The following is a 20109-nucleotide window of genomic DNA, read 5'->3' as shown; positions in this document are numbered from 1 at the left end:
GGAGAATTTCCGTAAAAGGTTAGGAGAATTTCCGTAAAAAGGATGCTAATGGCGAAAATAAATTAAGGGAGAGAGAGAGAACCCCCAAAGGCGTCTCGTCAAATATTCCAAAAAGGTCATGCTCATCCGTTTTAGCATTTGTAATCCACAATGATAATTTACTTCAAACAGCAAGGCGTGACAAATGAAGCAGAGGCACAGCAATAGAAAGATCACCCGCTAAAAACTGAAGTACCTCTAGGGCCGAGACACAGCATCCAACCATGTTGATAAGCTGTCAGCCATAATACGACATCTAATGCCGGATAATTCATCTAAATTCATTGACTGCACCATTTCGCTGACAGCTTGGCCAAATGTTTGATGGGGGCCCCAAACTAGCGGCATCCGTCACAGATGAGCTGAAATGTATTTAGGGACTGCATCATCATGTTTTATTCAATTACGCACTGGAGCTCAATGAATCAGTTTTTGCAATTAAGTTAAACATGCACATGCATGAAACATGAGGGCGATATCAAGGGTATTCAAAGTTAGGGTTGCTTTCCTTGGTTTTGTTGTGCTTTAGGAGAAGGATGCATTTCAAGCTAAATGTTGTTAGATTGTGTAGATTGTGTTTGAATGCATGGATTTGTAAGTTAGGAATTTACAACAGAAACACTTTTTTTTAGAAATCTACAATGGTGGCCTACACCAGAATAGCAAGGAATCCCAATAACATCGCAGTCCCTATGCACAGGCAGATCAGTAAATGCCATCTCCAGAAGCATTTCTATGAATGCCAAGCACTGCGTTTACTTGGGTATTTTGCAATAAGTCATATTTATTTTTGCCAAGCGGCACTCTATCAAATCACTCCGTATTATTGCCCACTGCGGCACTTGATGGGTCTTACTATGTCCTGCTCTGTTGAGTCTTATACTCTGCAGTTTCCCCCTGTTCAAGCACATGTAATATTGCCTTTCGCATTCCATCAAGTCAAGACACAGCCCTCGTTCAGATAGGTATAGTGACATTTTCTCAGCACGGTGGGGTTTGTTAAGATTCTAGAATGGTCTATTTTATTCCCTGCTCTGTGTAAATAACATCATATCAGCCTAATGCCTACTCAATGTGATTGTGAAGCCTGGTGTGTGTCTTTTCATATAAGGCATATGATACGTTTACATTTTAATTCATTCCATGATCACGTGATTGATGCCAGTATCTCAAGGTAAATGTTATGGCAGGCTTAATGAAATGCACACGTTGAATAATGTATGCATTTTCATGGGAATATTTTGAATCAACATACCCCATATAGATAGAAAACTATGATTATAGGCCTTGCATTCTGAAAGCATCTCATTTGAACCCTCTAACTGGCAATACAAAATCTCCCCACAACTTTATTAATTAACACAAATTGTTCGACTGATATATGACATTCATAAAATTTCAAGTGAAAATATTATCCTGACACTAACTGACCTATTTTTGTGAAATTAGTTGAGACCAGTACGTTCTACTGATCTGTAAACCATATTTTAAAGGTGCAATATGCAGAAATCACTCTGCCATTTCTTGGTTGCTAAAATTTTAATAGTTGACCTAATTTCAGTTTATGTGACAAAACAAGCAGTCATTGTGTAGAGAATCATTGTACCATCTAAACCGCTGTATTTTTAGCTGTTTGAAGCTGGTATACAAAACTGAAAGTAAAAGAAAGTAAAATGTAGAACGGGAAGCATAGAAATAGTTCACATAGAACAGATATACAGCTTCTTAGACTTGCTTTTAAGTCTGGTTGGGTCATGGAAAAGTTTTAAGGTTTTTATTTCCAATACCTGATTGATTTGTATACACTGAATTTTCTTATACAACTATTTGGTCTATTTATTGAAACATGTATTTGTTATATAAATGTAGATTGAAGTAAAGGCATTGGCATAATTATACCTACAGTCTCGAAATGTGCAACATGGTGTGTGCAATTTATGTGTAATTTTGGTCAGTTCTAAAAAAAGTTATACAAAAAATATTTATTCACGGTCTCTTTAAGTGTTCACCGTTTCGACTACTATACACAGGAGCTAGGGGGTGGGCTTTAGCCAGGAGAGCGTTTTTGCAGATAACAGGACTTCTGTTCATTCAAGAGTGAGGAGGAAATGGGAGACACAGAGAAAGGATGAAAGTCTCTATCAAGAATTAAGCTGCACATACTCTATCAGAAGAATACCTTTTTGATGAGGAAGTTGACTCTCAATACAGAGGGACAGAGTTACGAAAAATTCCCATCAACAATACGGTGACAGTGACAGAGAAAACTAAGAAAATAGCGCATATTCTAAGGCCGACCATATCCAGACGCGTAATTTTGCCATCCTTCCGCGCCTGTTGCAGGACATTATCAGAGGAATACATGATATAAGTAGAAGCCGAAAAGAACGAATTCTTCAGAATGTCTTATGTAGGCCTTTTTAATCAGTTGTAATGCTGCGAGTGGTTAGGTGGTGGAAATTGACCGAACATGTGGGGCTGACTTTCCAAAGTTGTCGGATGCCACTTCTGTAGACTTGACCGACCATACCCACATTTGGATAATTGAGATTTTTGGGGGGATACCTTTGAAGACAACTTTATCATACACCAGAGGGTAATGGAGTTTCGCCTCACGTTGGATACCCTATTGGTTTTTATTGTGCTTATTGGTTTGGTTTTTGGTAAGTTCAATGCATGATACAATTATACTATTTCTTATATTTTATGCTCAATGTGTTTGACTATAAATTTGTTATCCGTTGTGATGCATTTGTTTTTGGTGACACTCTCGGTCCATAAACCAATTAAATTAAATGTGGGGTTTATTTTTGCGCGCAAGCCTTCTGTGACAGACGCGCATTCACTTACACTCCTCTCGGTATAAGCCGAGTAAAAAAATATTATGGAGTGATCTTGAATAAGAAGATAATATGACAAATTGGTGTATTTTGCTCAAAACATTGACAATTGAGAAAGTTGATTACGACATTATAAACAATGCCCTTTGATGCGCATCCGTTTCTCAGCTAAACGCAGACTACTGGCTGTACCTATAAATGAGGAAAATATATCAGTGTACCTTTTAAAATGAGGAACAGATATCCGTGAGGGGAGAAATGTTTAGGTCTTTGAGGCCACCTTGACAAAGCTTGAGCAATCACAGAAATAACTATTCAGTGATGCCACTGGGTTCGACACCACTTAAATTATGCAAACGAGTTTAAGAGAGGAAAAATGGATGGCATGGGGACCTTGGCAACATGTTGACCTCTGTTGTGACTGTGTCTTCAATATCTATATTCTTGAATAACTAATGAGAGGAGATGGGGCCAGAATTCGAACAGCTGAATGTTGCAGTTGTAAGTAATAGAGATAGTAACAGTGTGTCCCAATCACAGTATCATTTCTTATTTGAAGTTTCACTGAGTTTTGTAACAGAAGGTGGATTGTTCTCAAGGGAACTCAGCCTGTTGATTAATACAACTAAGTTACCATAACTCGCTATCCCCACTGCATGTCCTATGGCCACAGGGAGGATTCCCGGTCGTATGGTGCCAATTTAACAGGAATTACTGGGATTTTGTCATTTTCCGACAGCATGGTGTCTGGGACCCTGCCCTATACTGCTGAGCTGGCTTTTACGAGGCTGTAAACATAGGCTATGAACCCAGACCGTGACAACATCTGCGAAAGCACTCCTTCAATGACTCTAGATGCTCCAATGCGGCCACAAGGCTACATTGAATGCACACTCGTTCACAGCTTTGTCAAATCTTCCTAATTCAATGTTCCCATAACCTCAAATCGAATCAATGTCATTTTCCACCAGATTTTCCTCTCTAAGTCCAAATATTATTTTTATCCTATGTGTCCATGCTAAGATGCAAGCTGTTTTCCACTGTGCATATCACCTTTCAACAAAAAGTCTCCACCAACCATTCCCGCTATGCGGTGAATCCTGCTATCGCCCATTACTTTTTCACACCTGATAAGAGCCTTAAATGGGGGCCAGGGTTGAGTTTCAAGCTCTGGCTTCAGTTTGTCAGTAAGGTGACGTTCAATCAACCCAGTTGCTAGTTTGTCAACCCTGTTTTCAGTCTCCTGAATGACCGAATGGGAGAGGGCCATGTGTTTGCTCAGCTCCTTTTAAAGTCACTGGAAAGTGGCCTCAGAACAGCTGTCAGTTTTCTCACGACTGTCCCCAAACAGGCCTTTAATGAGGCCAAAAAGCCAGGATGAAACCTTTAACGTAATTACAGTACACACATCCCAGAACAGGCCTGGGTGGGGAATGGCTTATGTTATTGGTCTAGAGTGCGTGCAGCTACAATAGAAACCAATAGCTAAGCTATGCATCTCTCTGTCATCACCATTACTCAGTGAGTCATTCCCTAAACGGTGACGTGAATAATGGAGACGTTTGATGGGTAACAGGGATCCCTCACTAGGCTACCATAGACCAGGCTTTTCCTGTTTGTCTGTTGTAAACACTGTCTAAGACGTCTGACTGCCACCAGCCCATAAAACATACAGTAGACAGAGAGCTGCATCCCCAAGTGAGGACACCAGACACCTTAATCATCTCGGTTCTGATCTAAAATCGTCACTTTGATAAGATCTGAAAAGATGTACAGACAGCGAGACACACCAGAGAGACAGACAGACAAACAGGCAGAGAGAAGACAGAGGGAGAACGTTAGGTAAGACACAGTCAGAACCCTCTCTGTCAGAGGCGTCATGCCCACAGGGCAGGGCACGTGCCCCTCAGATTATTAATATTATATTTAATTTTTGCTTTTGTTGTTTCTCTGTAATAGTACTAGCCACCTAGCAATTTTACGAAGTTGGCTTTAGCTAGCCCAGATAGGTTCTCAATCTCCCAACCTCATAACTAGCTGGCATCTTAGCTGGCATGCCTGCTGGCAAGGTTGGTAGACTTTAGAAAAGCAAGACATGACTAAACGTACTGAATAAAACTCACATTCCTTTCAATCTTTTACCCAAGTCAGGAGTAAACAGACAGCTCAAGATGTATGCTTAAATATGCAGACAAATACTTTTTTTTCTTTTTTTCTTACATAGAAATAAGTATAATGATTAAGGCTGTAGATTGCAGGAAAAAGAAAAGCTGTTTCAGGTGTTTGAAAAATGCAACATTCTCCAACTAGGACCGCCCCCCAGCCATCCTCACATATTTTGTGCCCCTTGCTCTCTGTTGCCTCTCAGATCACACACACACACACACACACACACACACACACACACACACACAGGGTAGTGCGAGTACGGCCCAGGTCATCACTGGGGCCAAGCTTCCTTCCATCCAGGACGTCTATACCAGGCAGTGTCAGAGGAAGGCCCCAAAAATTGTCTCCAGCCACCCTAGTCAGACTGTTCTCTCTGATCCCGCACGGCAAGTGGTACCGGAGCTTCAAGTCCAAAAGGCTCCTTTACAGCTTATACCCCCAAGCCATTAGACTGCTGAACAGTTCATCAAATGGCTACCTGGATTATTTGCAATGACCCTGCTTTTTTTTACGCTGCTGCTACTCGCTGTTAATTATCTATTCATAGTCACTTTATCCCTACCTACATGTACTGTATATATTATCTAAATTACCTTGACTAATCTGTACCCCAAACACATTGCCTTGGTACCGGGACCCCTGCATACCCCTCCTTATTGTTATTTTATTGTGTTACTTTCTTTTTTTACTTTAGTTTATTTATTAAATATTTTCTTAACTTTTATTTTTCTGAGAACTGCGTTGTTGGTTAAGGGCTTGCAAGTAAGCATTTCACAGTAAGGTCTACTTACACCTTTTGTATTTTGCGCATGTGACATACAATGTGATTTGATTTGACACACTAGCAGTCCCCCTCATCGCTCCTATCTTCGTCTGTTATCATGCAGATCAAACAAACTGTCGATAACTTGGGAAGCGTTGGCATGAGCTGTAGAGTTGATCCATCACCCATAGCGTGACTCAGCTAACCAAGCATAAAGACATGTTCAAAATCTAAATCACTCACTATTAAAGACGATCATGATATTCCTCATGTGTCTGCTCTTTGTCATCAGCCAAAGTCCGTTATCATAAGCGCACACTAAAATACCCATCAAGAGGCACAAAGTAATTTGAAGGTCGGACACATTCTTATTCCGAGGGCTAAAAAGAGGCACCCTAACCTGTTTGCCACTGCCAGATATGGCTGAGGTATCCAGTTCATCCGGTCATCAAAAGAAACAAACCAAACCACAGGGGACATTTTTTTAACAGTGACTGCTGACAACACCTCTCTCCAGACTTTAAAGAGTTCCAGCACGGCTGTCCGAAGTGAAAAGGGGCCACAGGGCCCTCAACAATACCAGCGTGGCATAAATCTGACGGGCCCCTGGGCCGGGGCCCCAAGTCGCAGACGGCTTAATGGCCGGGGGCATTAGTTCCAGTAGTCCAGTGGTTGTATAGACATTGATAAAACGTTGCGTGGACGCTGACCCCTAGCGCTGGTCACGCACTAAAATGGACAGAGAAAGAGAGGAAAAAAAAGAGCGCAGAAGTGACAATGTATGACTGTTACGACTTTGTGTTTCTCTGTATTTTTTTTCAGTTTTACCATAAAGGATATTCTATGCATTGTATTTCTATGTCCTGTTGCTGTCGGCATAGGAATATAATTAAAATAATGTATTTTTATCTTGTCACTGTCAACACAAGCTGTCAACAACATTTTCTGCATATTCCGTTAAACTTCTGCTACTTGAGGACTGTGTAGTTAGTTAAATGCAGAACAGCGTGATGTGGGCTGAGGAAGAAGACATTTCAAACTCTGGAAGTCTCACCCCTCCACGTTTTGTCTGCGGAGGCTCTCAAAGTGTTTTCAATTTCATAGATACCGGTTGAAATGATTGAACTGCAAATTAATAGTTTTCTTTGCATGAAATGGCAAAGTAAATAGGATGTTTTCCCTGCTATTGCTGTGTTAATCCAACATTAAAGCAATATCTGTGATCCTTCTGTTATGTGTTTGTGAATACACATTCATCTATTTCTGGAAAACCAGAGAATTTTACTGGAATTTAACCAAACCAGAGAATTTTACTGGAATAACACATAACCAATGCAATTTTTCCCCATAGGAGTTGACTTCTCTGTGCCCTTGTTGCCCCCTGGCATGGGGCACATCCTTAATGCACTGGCTACAGCATGTAACACCAAGTGTTTTGAAAATGCCATTTTATAAGAAAGTGTGTGTGTGAGCATATGTGAGACACAGGGGGAGTGACATGTGTGGCTGCGCGGCGCTGTGTTGATGAAGACAGCGTGGGCACTTGAACATAGTAGAGGAGCTATCCTGTTCCTCTCAGGCATCCTGTTCACACAGCCCCCCCCCCCCCCCATTGCCCTGCCCAGACCTCACAAGGTCCCCCTGTCTGTCTGTCTGTCAGGAAGTCACACAGAGAGGCAGCATGTCTAGGGTAGTCAAATGGAAGACAGTTTGTTTGGTGTAGATGTGTCTGAATGCACTGTGTGTTTGCTCTGTATGTGTTTGTCCATGAGTGTATGTATGCCAAGTTTATGTGGCGTTGTGTGTTTTCAAATTCAATCAATACTCTTGGTGTGTTTCAAGTTTTAATGTCACGTGCACAAGTACAGTGAAATGCCTTTCTTGCAAGCTCCAAACCCAACAATGTGGTAATCAATATCAATGTAGCACTAACAATAACATAAGGTAGAAGAAAAACACACAAGAAATAGAATTTCTAATTTTCATTTCCAATACCATATTTACAATGTGCAGGGATACTGGAGTGATAGAGGTAGATATGTTTCGGGATAAGGTGACTAGGCATCAGGATATATGATAAACAGCGTACCAGTAGTGTGAATGATGATTGTATGTGACTATGTGTAGAGTCAGTATAAATGTGTGTGCATGTTATGTGTGTGCTGGAGTGTCAGCTGCTAGCTACAGTTGAAGTCGGAAGTTTACATACACTTAGGTTGGAGTCATTGAAACTCGTTTTCCAACCACTCCACAAATGTCTTGTCAACAAACTATAGTTTTGGCAAGTCAGTTAGGACATCTACTTTGTGTATGACCCAAGTAATTTTTCCAACATATGTTTACAGACAGATTATTTCACTTATAATTCACTATATCACAATTTCAGTGGGTCAGAAGTGTACATACACTAAGTTGACTGTGCCTTTAAACAACTTGGAAAATTCCAGAAAAATATTTTATGGCTTTAGAAGCTTCAGACAGGCCAATTGATTAACTCAGTGCCTCTGCTTGACATCATGGGAAAATCAAAATAAATATTGTAGACCTCCACAAGTCTGGTTCATCCTTGGGAGCAATTTCCAAACGCCTGAAGGTACCACGTTCATCTGTACAAACAATAGTACGCAAGTTTAAACACCATGGGGCCACACAGTCGTCAAACCACTCAGGAAGGAGACGCGTTCTGTCTCCTAGAGATGAATGTACGTTGGTGCGAAAAGTGCAAATCAATCCCAGAACAACAGCAAAGGACCTTGTGAAGATGCTGGAGGAAACCGGTACAAAAGTATCTATATCCATAGTAAAATGTGAGTCCTATATCGACATAACCCGAAAGGCCGCTCAGCAAGGAAGAAGCCACTGCTCCAAAATCGGCATAAAAATGCCAGACTACCGTTTGCAACTGCACATGGGGACAAAGATCATACTTTTTAGAGAAATGTCCTCTGGTCTGATGAAACAAAAATAGAACTGTTTGGCAGTAATGACCATCGTTATGTTTGGAGGAAAAAGGGGGAGGCTTGCAAGCCGAAGAACACCAACCCAACTGTGAAGCATGGATATATTGAAGCAATCTAAAGTCAGGAAGTTAAAGCTTGGTCGCAAATGTGTCTTCCAAATGGACAATGACCCCAAGCATACTTCCAAAGTTGTGGTTAAAATGGCTTAAGGACAACAAAGTCAAGGTATTGGAGTGGCCATCACAAAGCCCTGACCTCAAACCTATAGAACATTTGTGGGCAGAACTGAAAAAGAATGTGTGAGCAAGGAGGCCTACAAACCTGACTCAGTTACAACAGCTCTGCCAGAAGGAATGGGTCAAAATTCACTCAATTTATTGTGGGAAGCTTGTGGAAGCCTACCCAAAACATTTGACCCAAGTTAAACAACTTAAAGGCAATGCTGCCAAATACTAATTGAGTGTAGGTAAACTTCTAACCCGCTGGGAATGTGATGAAAGAAATAAAAGCTGAAATAAATCTTTCTCTCTACTATTATTTGGACATTGCACATTGTTAAAATAAAGTGGTGATCCTAACTAACCTAAGAAAGGGCATTTTTACTAGGATTAAATGTCAGGAATTGTGAAAAACTGAGTTTAAATGTATTTGACTAAGGTGTATTTAAACTTCTACCGCTTCCACTGGATGTCACCAGTCTTTGGAATTTGGTTGAGGTTATTCCTTTGTGCAATGAAGAAGTAGGCCAACTAGGAACTGGGTACACTTTTGTGAGTTGCGCAAGATGTGAAAAGTGGCGCTGGTTTGTTTTCTGTATTGTACACAGAAAGACCCGTCTACAATTTGATCGATTATTAACGCTTAAAAATACCTAAAGTTGTATTACAAAAGTAGTTTGAACAAACTTTTTTTTAGCTTACAGTATATTTGTATATTGGTTTTCGTGTCATGGTTTTCATATTATTATTCCAAGATGGCGTAGCAGTCAGACGTCTTTGTCCTTCGTCTTGTCCTCGTCCCATGTACAGTGGGGCAAAAAAGTATTTAGTCAGCCGCCAATTGTGCAAGTTCTCCCACTTACAGTGCCTTGCGAAAGTATTCGGCCCCCTTGAACTTTGCGACCTTTTGCCACATTTCAGGCTTCAAACATAAAGATATAAAACTGTATTTTTTTGTGAAGAATCAACAACAAGTGGGACACAATCATGAAGTGGAACGACATTTATTGGATATTTAAAACTTTTTTAACAAATCAAAAACTGAAAAATTGGGCTTGCAAAATTATTCAGCCCCTTTACTTTCAGTGCAGCAAACTCTCTCCAGAAGTTCAGTGAGGATCTCTGAATGATCCAATGTTGACCTAAATGACTAATGATGATAAATACAATCAACCTGTGTGTAATCAAGTCTCCGTATAAATGCACCTGCACTGTGATAGTCTCAGAGGTCCGTTAAAAGCGCAGAGAGCATCATGAAGAACAAGGAACACGCCAGGCAGGTCCGAGATACTGTTGTGAAGAAGTTTAAAGCCGGATTTGGATGCAAAAATATTTCCCAAGCTTTAAACATACCAAGGAGCACTGTGCAAGCAATAATATTGAAATGGAAGGAGTATCAGACCACTGCAAATCTACCAAGACCTGGCCGTCCCTCTAAACTTTCAGCTCATACAAGGAGAAGACTGATCAGAGATGCAGCCAAGAGGCCCATGATCACTCTGGATGAACTGCAGAGATCTACAGCTGAGGTGGGAGACTCTGTCCATAGGACAACAATCAGTCGTATATTGCACAAATCTGGCCTTTATGGAAGAGTGGCAAGAAGAAAGCCATTTCTTAAAGATATCCATAAAAAGTGTTGTTTAAAGTTTGCCACAAGCCACCTGGGAGACACACCAAACATGTGGAAGAAGGTGCTCTGGTCAGATGAAACCAAAATTGAACTTTTTGGCAACAATGCAAAACGTTATGTTTGGAGTAAAAGCAACACAGCTGAATACACCATCCCCACTGTCAAACATGGTGGTGGCAGCATCATGGTTTGGGCCTGCTTTTCTTCAGCAGGGACAGGGAAGATGGTTAAAATTGATGGGAAGATGGATGGAGCCAAATACAGGACCATTCTGGAAGAAAACCTGATGGAGTCTGCAAAAGACCTGAGACTGGGACGGAGATTTGTCTTCCAACAAGACAATGATCCAAAACATAAAGCAAAATCTACAATGGAATGGTTCAAAAATAAACATATCCAGGTGTTAGAATGGCCAAGTCAAAGTCCAGACCTGAATCCAATCGAGAATCTGTGGAAAGAACTGAAAACTGCTGTTCACAAATGCTCTCCTTCCAACCTCACTGAGCTCGAGCTGTTTTGCAAGGAGGAATGGGAATAATTTCAGTCTCTCGATGTGCAAAACTGATAGAGACATACCCCAAGCGACTTACAGCTGTAATCGCAGCAAAAGGTGGCGCTACAAAGTATTAACTTAAGGGGGCTGAATAATTTTGCACGCCCACTTTTTCTGTTTTTGATTTGTTAAAAAAGTTTGAAATATCCAATAAATGTCGTTCCACTTCATGATTGTGCCCCACTTGTTGTTGATTCTTCACAAAAAAATACAATTTTATATCTTTATGTTTGAAGCCTGAAATGTGGCAAAAGGTCGCAAAGTTCAAGGGGGCCGAATACTTTCGCAAGGCACTGTAAAAAGATGAGAGAGGCCTATAATTTTCATCATAGGTACTCTTAAACTATGACAGACAAAATGAGAAGGAAAAAAATCCAGAAAATCACATTGTAGAATTTTTAATGAATTTATTTTCAAATTATGGTAGAAAATAAGTATTTGGTCAATAACAAAAGTTTATCTCAATACCCTTTGTTGGCAATGACAGAGGTCAAACGTTTTCTGTAAGTCTTCACAAGGTTTTCACACACTGTTGCTTGTATTTTGGCCCATTCCTTCATGCAGATCTCCTCTAGAGCAGTGATGTTTTGGGGCTGTTGCTGGGCAACACAGACTTTCAACTCCCTCCAAAGATTTTCTATGGGGTTGAGATCTGGAGACTGGATAGGCCACTCCAGGACCTTGAAATGCTTCTTACGAAGCCACTCCTTCGTTGCCCGGGTGGTGTGTTTGGGATCATTGTCATGCATCTTCAAAGCCCTTGCTGATGGTTTTCACTCAAAATCTCACAATACATGGCCCCATTCATTCTTTCCTTTACACGGATCAGTCGTCCTGGTCCCTTTACAGAAAAACAGCCCCAAAGCATGATGTTTCCACCCCCATGCTTCACAGTAGGTATGGTGTTCTTTGGATGCAACTCAGCATTCTTTGTCCTCCAAACACGAGTTATACACAAGTTATATTTTGGTTTCATCTGACCATATGACATTCTCCCAATCTTCTTCTGGATCATCCAAATGCTCTCTAGCAAACTTCAGACGGGCCTGGACATGTACTGGCTTAAGCAGGGGGACACGTCTGGCACTGCAGGATTTGAGTCCCTGGCGGCGTTGTGTGTTACTGATGGTAGGCTTTGTTACTTTGGTCCCAGAAATCTTGTTTGTAGGTGACCATTATTTTCCACCATAATTTGAAAATAAATTCATTAAAATTCCTACAATGTGATTTTCTGTTTTTTTTCTTCTAATTTTGTCTGTCATAGTTGAAGTGTACCTATGATGAAAATTACAGGCCTCTCTCATCTTTTTAAGTGGGAGAACTTGCACAATTGGTGGCTGACTATATACTTTTTTGCCCCACTGTATAAATCTTTTTATATATTTTTCTAAACCTCAACTTCAAAATATTCTCCTGCAACCTGCCTCATCCAATGTGGTGTGGATCTGTTTTTTTGTAAAGTATTTCTATTTACTTCGGGCCCGGAATCCCCCAACAGAAGCTTGCTAGCTCACTAGCTACTAGCTAGTAGTAAGCAGTCAGCTAATCCACTGCTAGCGGTCATCAGCTAACCTTAAGCTCGGAAGGCTCTTGCCAGTACGACGCGAGTCAAACCAGAGCATACCGGACCTATTTTCTCTCCATTTCCCCGGATTCCTACGGCAAGCTCTGAAACTTTTCACCTGGATCTTCGCAGCTATCTAGCTGCAACCCGAGTGACTATTCCTGGCTAAAGTCTCTGTCCCGAAGCAAGCACCAATTTGCCTGGAGCTAGCCCATTCTAGGCCCATCTCCCCACTAGCTGAAGAGGCACATCAGCCACTCCTGGGCTACAATACCCGAACCCCTTCTACTGAAGGTACGGGGCATGGAACCCCGCAGATCCTTCTGCTCGAGGGGGTACTCAACTGGCTCCTATTTCGCGATGTCCCCTGAATGCCCGATGCCTGCTTGCCGCAGACTGCTAGCTGTCTAAAGCATATCAGACTGTTAGCTAACAGGCCCATCGGCCAATTTCTCGGGCCATTATTTCTATTTTGCCAATTGGCCTGGGCCCCTTTTACTCAATGAAGCTCTGCATATCCATCACAACAGGTCTACCGACGTAATCTGCCCAAGTTTTTTTTTTCAACAGGCCCAATCCGTTGCGACGTCCCCTGAATTCCCATCGTTAGCCTGCTAGCCACGGCCCGCTAGCTGTCTAGAGCATATTGGACTGTTAGCTGAATAGATCCATCGGACAATTTCTTGGGCTACTATACCTATTTTGTCAATTGGACTTGGACCCCTCTGCTACTCGGAACCCTACTAATCCATCACGACGGGTCTATCGATGTCACCACACGAGGAGGCTAAAACAGACTTTCCTCCGTCACAACGTCCCTCTAAGGCCCTTCTGCTAGCTGTCTGAATCGCCGTGTCTCCAACCAGCCCAACCATTCACTGGACCCCTATGATCGCTCGGCTATGCATGCCTCTCCCTAATATCAATATGCCTTGTCCATTACTGTCCTGGTTAGTGATTGTTGTCTTATTTTACTGTACAGCCTCTAGCCCTGCTCAATATGCCTTAACCAACCATTTAGTTCTACTTCTCACGTATGCAGTGATATCACCTGGTTTAAACGTCTCTAGAGACAATATCTTTCTCATCATTACTCAATGCCTAGGTTTACATCCAATGTACACACATCCTACCATACCTTTGTCTGTACATTATGCCTTGAATCTATTCTATCGTGTCCAGAAATCTGCTCCTTTTACTCTCTGTTTCGAACGTACTAGACGACCAGTTCTAATAGCCTTTAGCCGTACCCTTATCGTACTTCTCCTCTGTTCCTCTGGTGATGTAGAGGTTAATCCAGGACCTGCAGTGCCTAGCTCCACTCCTATTCTCCAGATGCTCTCATTTGTTGACTTCTGTAACCGTAAAAGCCTTGGTTTCATGCATGTTAACATTAGAAACCTCCTCCTTAAGTTTGTTTTATTCACTGCTTTAGCACACTCTGCCAACCCAGATATCTTAGCATTGTCTGAATCCTGGCTTAGTAAGACCACCAAAAACCCAGAAATTTCCATCCCTAACTATAACATTTTCTGCCAAGATAGAACTGCCGAAGGGGGCGGTGTTGCAATCTACTGCAGAGATAGCCTGCAGAGTTATGTGTTACTACCTAATCAATTTGAGCTTCTACTTTTAAACATTTCCAGAAACAAGGGCATTTCCAGAAACAAGTCTCTCACCGTTGTTGCTTGCTAAAGACCACCCTCTGCCCCCAGCTGTGCCCTGGACACCATATGTGAATTGATTGCCCCCCATCTATCTTCAGAGCTCGTGCTGCTAGGTGACCTAAACTGGCACATGCTTAACACCACGGCCATCCTACAATCAAATCAAATCAAATTTATTTATATAGCCCTTCGTACATCAGCTGATATCTCAAAGTGCTGTACAGAAACCCAGCCTAAAACCCCAAACAGCAAGCAATGCAGGTGTAGAAGCAGGGTGGCTAGGAAAAACTCCCTAGAAAGGCCAAAACCTAGGAAGAAACCTAGAGAGGAACCAGGCTATGTGGGGTGGCCAGTCCTCTTCTGGCTGTGCCGGGTGGAGATTATAACAAAACATGGCCAAGATGTTCAAATGTTCATAAATGACCAGCATGGTCCAATAATAATAAGGCAGAACAGTTGAAACTGGAGCAGCAGCACTGCCAGGTGGACTGGGGACAGCAAGGAGTCATCATGTCAGGTAGTCCTGAGATATGGTCCTAGGGCTCAGGTCCTCCGAGAGAGAGAAAGAAAGAGAGAATTAGAGAGAGCACACTTAAATTAACACAGGACACCGAATAGCACAGGAGAAGTACTCCAGATATAACAAACTGACCCTAGCCCCCCGACACATAAACTACTGCAGCATAAATACTGGAGGCTGAGACAGGAGGGGTCAGGAGACACTGTGGCCCCATCCGAGGACACCCCCGGACAGGGCCAAACAGGAAGGATATAACCCCACCCACTTTGCCAAAGCACAGCCCCCACACCACTAGAGGGATATCTTCAACCACCAACTTACCATCCTGAGACAAGGCCGAGTATAGCCCAACAATCTAATCTCACACAAATGATCAATGAACCTACCAGGTACAATCCCAAATACGTAAACACGGGCACCCTCATAGATATCATCCTAACCAACTCGCCCTCCAAATACACCTCTGCTATTTTCAACCAAGATCTCAGCGATCACTGCCTCATTGTGGCAGGGTAGCATAGTGGTGAGAGCGTTGGACTAATAGCCGGAAGGTTGCAAGTTCAAATCCCCGAGCTGACAAGGTACAAATCTGTCGTTCTGCCCCTGAACAGGCAGTTAACTCACTGTTCCTAGGCCATCATTGAAAATAAGAATTTGTTCTTAACTGACTTGCCTAGTTAAATAAATAAAAAATAAATAATAAAATTGCCTGCATCTGTAATGGATCTGCGGTCAAATGAACACCCCTCATCACTGTCAAACGCTCCCTAAAACACTTCCGCAAGCAGGCCTTGCTAATCGACCTGGCCGGGGTATCCTGGAATGATATTGACCTCATCCCGCCAGTAGAGGATGCCTGGTTATTCTTTAAAAGTGCCTTCCTCACCATATTAAATAAACACGCTCCATTCAAAAAATGTAGCACCAGGAACAGATATAACCCTTGGTTCACCCCAGACCTGTCTGCCCTTGACCAGCACAAAAACCTCCTGTAGTGTACTGCACTAGCATCGAATAGCCCCCGTGATATGCTTAGGAACCAATATACACAGGCAGTTAGGAAAGCTAAGGCTAGCATTTTCAAACAGAAATTTGCATCCTGCAGGACATACTCAAAAAAGTTCCGGGACACTGTAAAGTCCATGGAGAATAAGAGCACCTCCTCCCAGCTGCCCACTGCACTGAGGCTAGGAAACACTGTCACCACCGATAAATCCACAATAATTGAGAATTTCAATAAGCATTTTTCTACGGCCGGCCATGCTTTCCACCTGGCTACCCCTACCCCGGTCAACTGCCCGGCACCTCCCACAGCAACTCGCCCAAGCCTCCACCATTTCTCCTTCACCCAAATCCAGATAGCTGATGTTCTGAAAGAGCTGCAAAATCTGGACCCCTACAAATCAGCCGGGCTAGACAATCTGGACCCTCTCTTTCTAAAATTATCTGCCGAAATTGTTGCCACCTCTATTACTAGCCTGTTCAACCTCTCTTTTGTGTCGTCTGAGATTCCCAAACATTGGAAAGCTGCCGCGATCATCCCCCTCTTCAAAGGGGGAGACACTCTACCCAAACTGCTACAGACCTATATCTATCTTACCCTGCCTTTGTAAGGTCTTCGAAAGCCAAGTTAACAAACAGATTAACGACCATTTCGAATCCCACTGTACGTTCTCCGCTATGCAATCTGGTTTCAGAGCTGGTCATGGGTGCACCTCAGCCACGCTCAAGGTCCTAAACGATATCATAACCGCCATCGATAAGAGACATTACCGTGCAGCTGTCTTCATCGACCTGGCCAAGGCTTTCGACTCTGTCAATCACCACATTCTTTTCGGTAGACTAAACAGCCTTGGTTTCTCAAATGACTGTCTCGCCTGGTTCACCAACTACTTCTCTGATAGAGTTCAGTGTGTCAAATTGGAGGGCCTGTTGTCCGGACCTCTGTCAGTCTCTATGGGGATGCCACAGTGTTCAATTCTCGGGCCGACTCTCTTTTCTGTATACATCAATGATGTCGCTCTTGCTGCTGGTTATTCTCTAATCCACCTCTACGCAGATGACACCATTCTGAATACTTTTGGCCATTCTTTGGATACTGTGTTAACTAACCTCGAGAACGAGCTTCAATGCCATACAATTCTCCTTACGTGGCCTCCAACTGCTCTTAAATTCAAGTAAAACTAAATGCATGCTCTTCAACCGGTCCCTGTCCGCACCTGTCTGCCTGTCCAGCATCACTACTCTGGACGGTTCTGACTTACAATATGTGGACAACTACAAATACCTAGGTGTCTGGTTAGACTGTAAACTCTCCTTCCAGACTCACATTAAGCATTTCAAATCCAAAATTAAATCTAGAATCGGCTTCCTATTTCGCAACAAAGCATCCTTCACTCATGCTGCCAAACATACCCTCGTAAAACTGACCATCCTACCGATCCTCGACTTCGGCGATATCATTTACAAAATCGCTTCCAACACTCTATTCAACAAATTGGATGCAGTCTATCACAATGCCATCCGTTTTGTCACCAAAACCCCATATAATACCCACTACTGTGACCTGTACTCTCTCGTTGGCTGGCGCTCGCTTCATACTCATCGCCAAACCCACTGACTCCAGGTCATCTACAAGTCTCTGCTAGGTAAAGCCCCGCCTTATCTCAGCTCACTGGTCACCATAGCAACACCCACCCGTAGCATGCGCTCCAGCAGGTATCTCACTCGTCACCCCCAAAGCCGATTCCTCCTTTGGCCGCCTTTCCTTCCAATTCTCTGCTGCCAATGACTGGAACGAACTGCAAAAATCACTGAAGCTGGAGATTCATATCTCCCTCACTAGCTTTAAGCACCAGCTGTCAGAGCAGCTCACAGATCAATGCACCTGTACATAGCCCACCTGCAAATAGCCCATCCAACTACCTCATCCCCATACTGTATTTATTTATTTATTTTGCTCCTTTGCACCCCAGTATCTATACTTGCACATTCATCTTCTGCACATCAATCACTACAGTGTCTAATTGATATATTGTAATTACTTTGCCAACATGGCCTATTTATTGCCTTACCTCTCTTATCTTACCTCATTTGCACACACTGTATATAGATTTTCTTCAACTGTATTATTGACTGTATGTTTTGTTTATTCCATGTGCAACTCTGTGTTGTTGTATGTGTCGAACTGCTTTGCTTTATTCTTGGCCAGGTCGCAGTTGTAAATGAGAACTTGTTCTCAACTAGCCTACATGTTTAAATAAAGGTGAAAAATAAATACAGTGCCTTGCGAAAGTATTCGGCCCCCTTGAACTTTGCGACCTTTTGCCACATTTCAGGCTTCAAACATAAAGATATAAAACTGTATTTTTTTGTGAAGAATCAACAACAAGTGGGACACAATCATGAAGTGGAACGACATTTATTGGATATTTCAAACTTTTTTAACAAATCAAAAACTGAAAAATTGGGCGTGCAAAATTATTCAGCCCCCTTAAGTTAATACTTTGTAGCGTCACCTTTTGCTGTGATTACAGCTGTAAGTCGCTTGGGGTATGTCTCTATCAGTTTTGCACATCGACATTTTTTCCCATTCCTCTTTGCAAAACAGCTCGAGCTCAGTGAGGTTGGATGGAGAGCATTTGAACAGCAGTTTTCAGTTCTTTCCACAGATTCTCGATTGGATTCAGGTCTGGACTTTGACTTGGCCATTCTAACACCTGGATATGTTTATTTTTGAACCATTCCATTGTAGATTTTGCTTTATGTTTTGGATCATTGTCTTGTTGGAAGACAAATCTCCGTCCCAGTCTCAGGTCTTTTGCAGACTCCATCAGGTTTTCTTCCAGAATGGTCCTGTATTTGGCTCCATCCATCTTCCCATAAATTTTAACCATCTTCCCTGTCCCTGCTGAAGACAAGCAGGCCCAAACCATGATGCTGCCACCACCATGTTTGACAGTGGGGATGGTGTGTTCAGGGTGATGAGCTGTGTTGCTTTTACGCCAAACATAACGTTTTGCATTGTTGCCAAAAAGTTAAATTTTGGTTTCATCTGACCAGAGCACCTTCTTCCACATGTTTGGTGTGTCTCCCAGGTGGCTTGTGGCAAACTTTAAACAACACTTTTTATGGATATCTTTAAGAAATGGCTTTCTTCTTGCCACTCTTCCATAAAGGCCAGATTTGTGCAATATACGACTGATTGTTGTCCTATGGACAGAGTCTCCCACCTCAGCTGTAGATCTCTGCAGTTCATCCAGAGTGATCATGGGCCTCTTGGCTGCATCTCTGATCAGTCTTCTCCTTGTATGAGCTGAATGTTTAGAGGGACGGCCAGGTCTTGGTAGATTTGCAGTGGTCTGATACTCCTTCCATTTCAATATTATCGCTTGCACAGTGCTCCTTGGTATGTTTAAAGCTTGGGAAATCTTTTTGTATCCAAATCCGGCTTTAAACTTCTTCACAACAGTATCTCGGACCTGCCTGGTGTGTTCCTTGTTCTTCATGATGCTCTCTGCGCTTTTAACGGACCTCTGAGACTATCACAGTGCAGGTGCATTTATACGGAGACTTGATTGCACACAGGTGGATTGTATTTATCATCATTAGTCATTTAGGTCAACATTGGATCATTCAGAGATCCTCACTGAACTTCTGGAGAGAGTTTGCTGCACTGAAAGTAAAGGGGCTGAATAATTTTGCACGCCCAATTTTTCAGTTTTTGATTTGTTAAAAAAGTTTGAAATATCCAATAAATGTCGTTCCACTTCATGATTGTGTCCCACTTGTTGTTGATTCTTCACAAAAAAATACAGTTTTATATCTTTATGTTTGAAGCCTGAAATGTGGCAAAAGGTTGCAAAGTTCAAGGGGGCCGAATACTTTCGCAAGGCACTGTAAATAAATAAATATAAGCCCTTTTGGGTTTCAAGCTCACCTGCACACTGTTTTTTTATCATTTTTTTTTTATCTGTTCTGTTTTGTCTTACATTTGTTTTCTTTGGTGCAAATAAATACAACCTAATCATGGTCTTCTTATATGGTGCTGTATTTGGATAGTTCCCCGCTAAGTAAACTAGTTGCCAACTTAGACCCCTCTGAATGGCACTTCAAACAGCATTGGCCCACTGCCATGTGTATACTCCCATCAGGAGATCTCAGTCTAATGACTCTGAGCACAG

At 42.3% G+C, this 20109-nt stretch overlaps 1 protein-coding gene across 1 annotated transcript in view; it reads left to right on the top strand.

Annotated features, from left to right (window-relative positions):
- The first annotated feature begins 2128 nt into the window (after positions 1 to 2128).
- Positions 2129 to 20109, top strand: part of LOC139418148 (roundabout homolog 2-like) — a 135204-nt gene continuing 117223 nt past the window's right edge. The window contains exon 1 of the mRNA XM_071167377.1: positions 2129 to 2702. Coding sequence (XP_071023478.1) covers positions 2639 to 2702 — 64 coding nt within the window. The 5' untranslated portion in view covers positions 2129 to 2638. The remainder of the gene's footprint in view (positions 2703 to 20109) is intronic.

This window comes from Oncorhynchus clarkii, chromosome 10 (genome assembly GCF_045791955.1).
Source record: "Oncorhynchus clarkii lewisi isolate Uvic-CL-2024 chromosome 10, UVic_Ocla_1.0, whole genome shotgun sequence".
In the NCBI taxonomy this organism is placed as follows: Eukaryota; Metazoa; Chordata; class Actinopteri; order Salmoniformes; family Salmonidae; genus Oncorhynchus; species Oncorhynchus clarkii.
The sequence above is the reverse complement of the archived record's forward strand: the minus strand, read 5'-3'. Positions and strand labels throughout refer to the sequence as shown.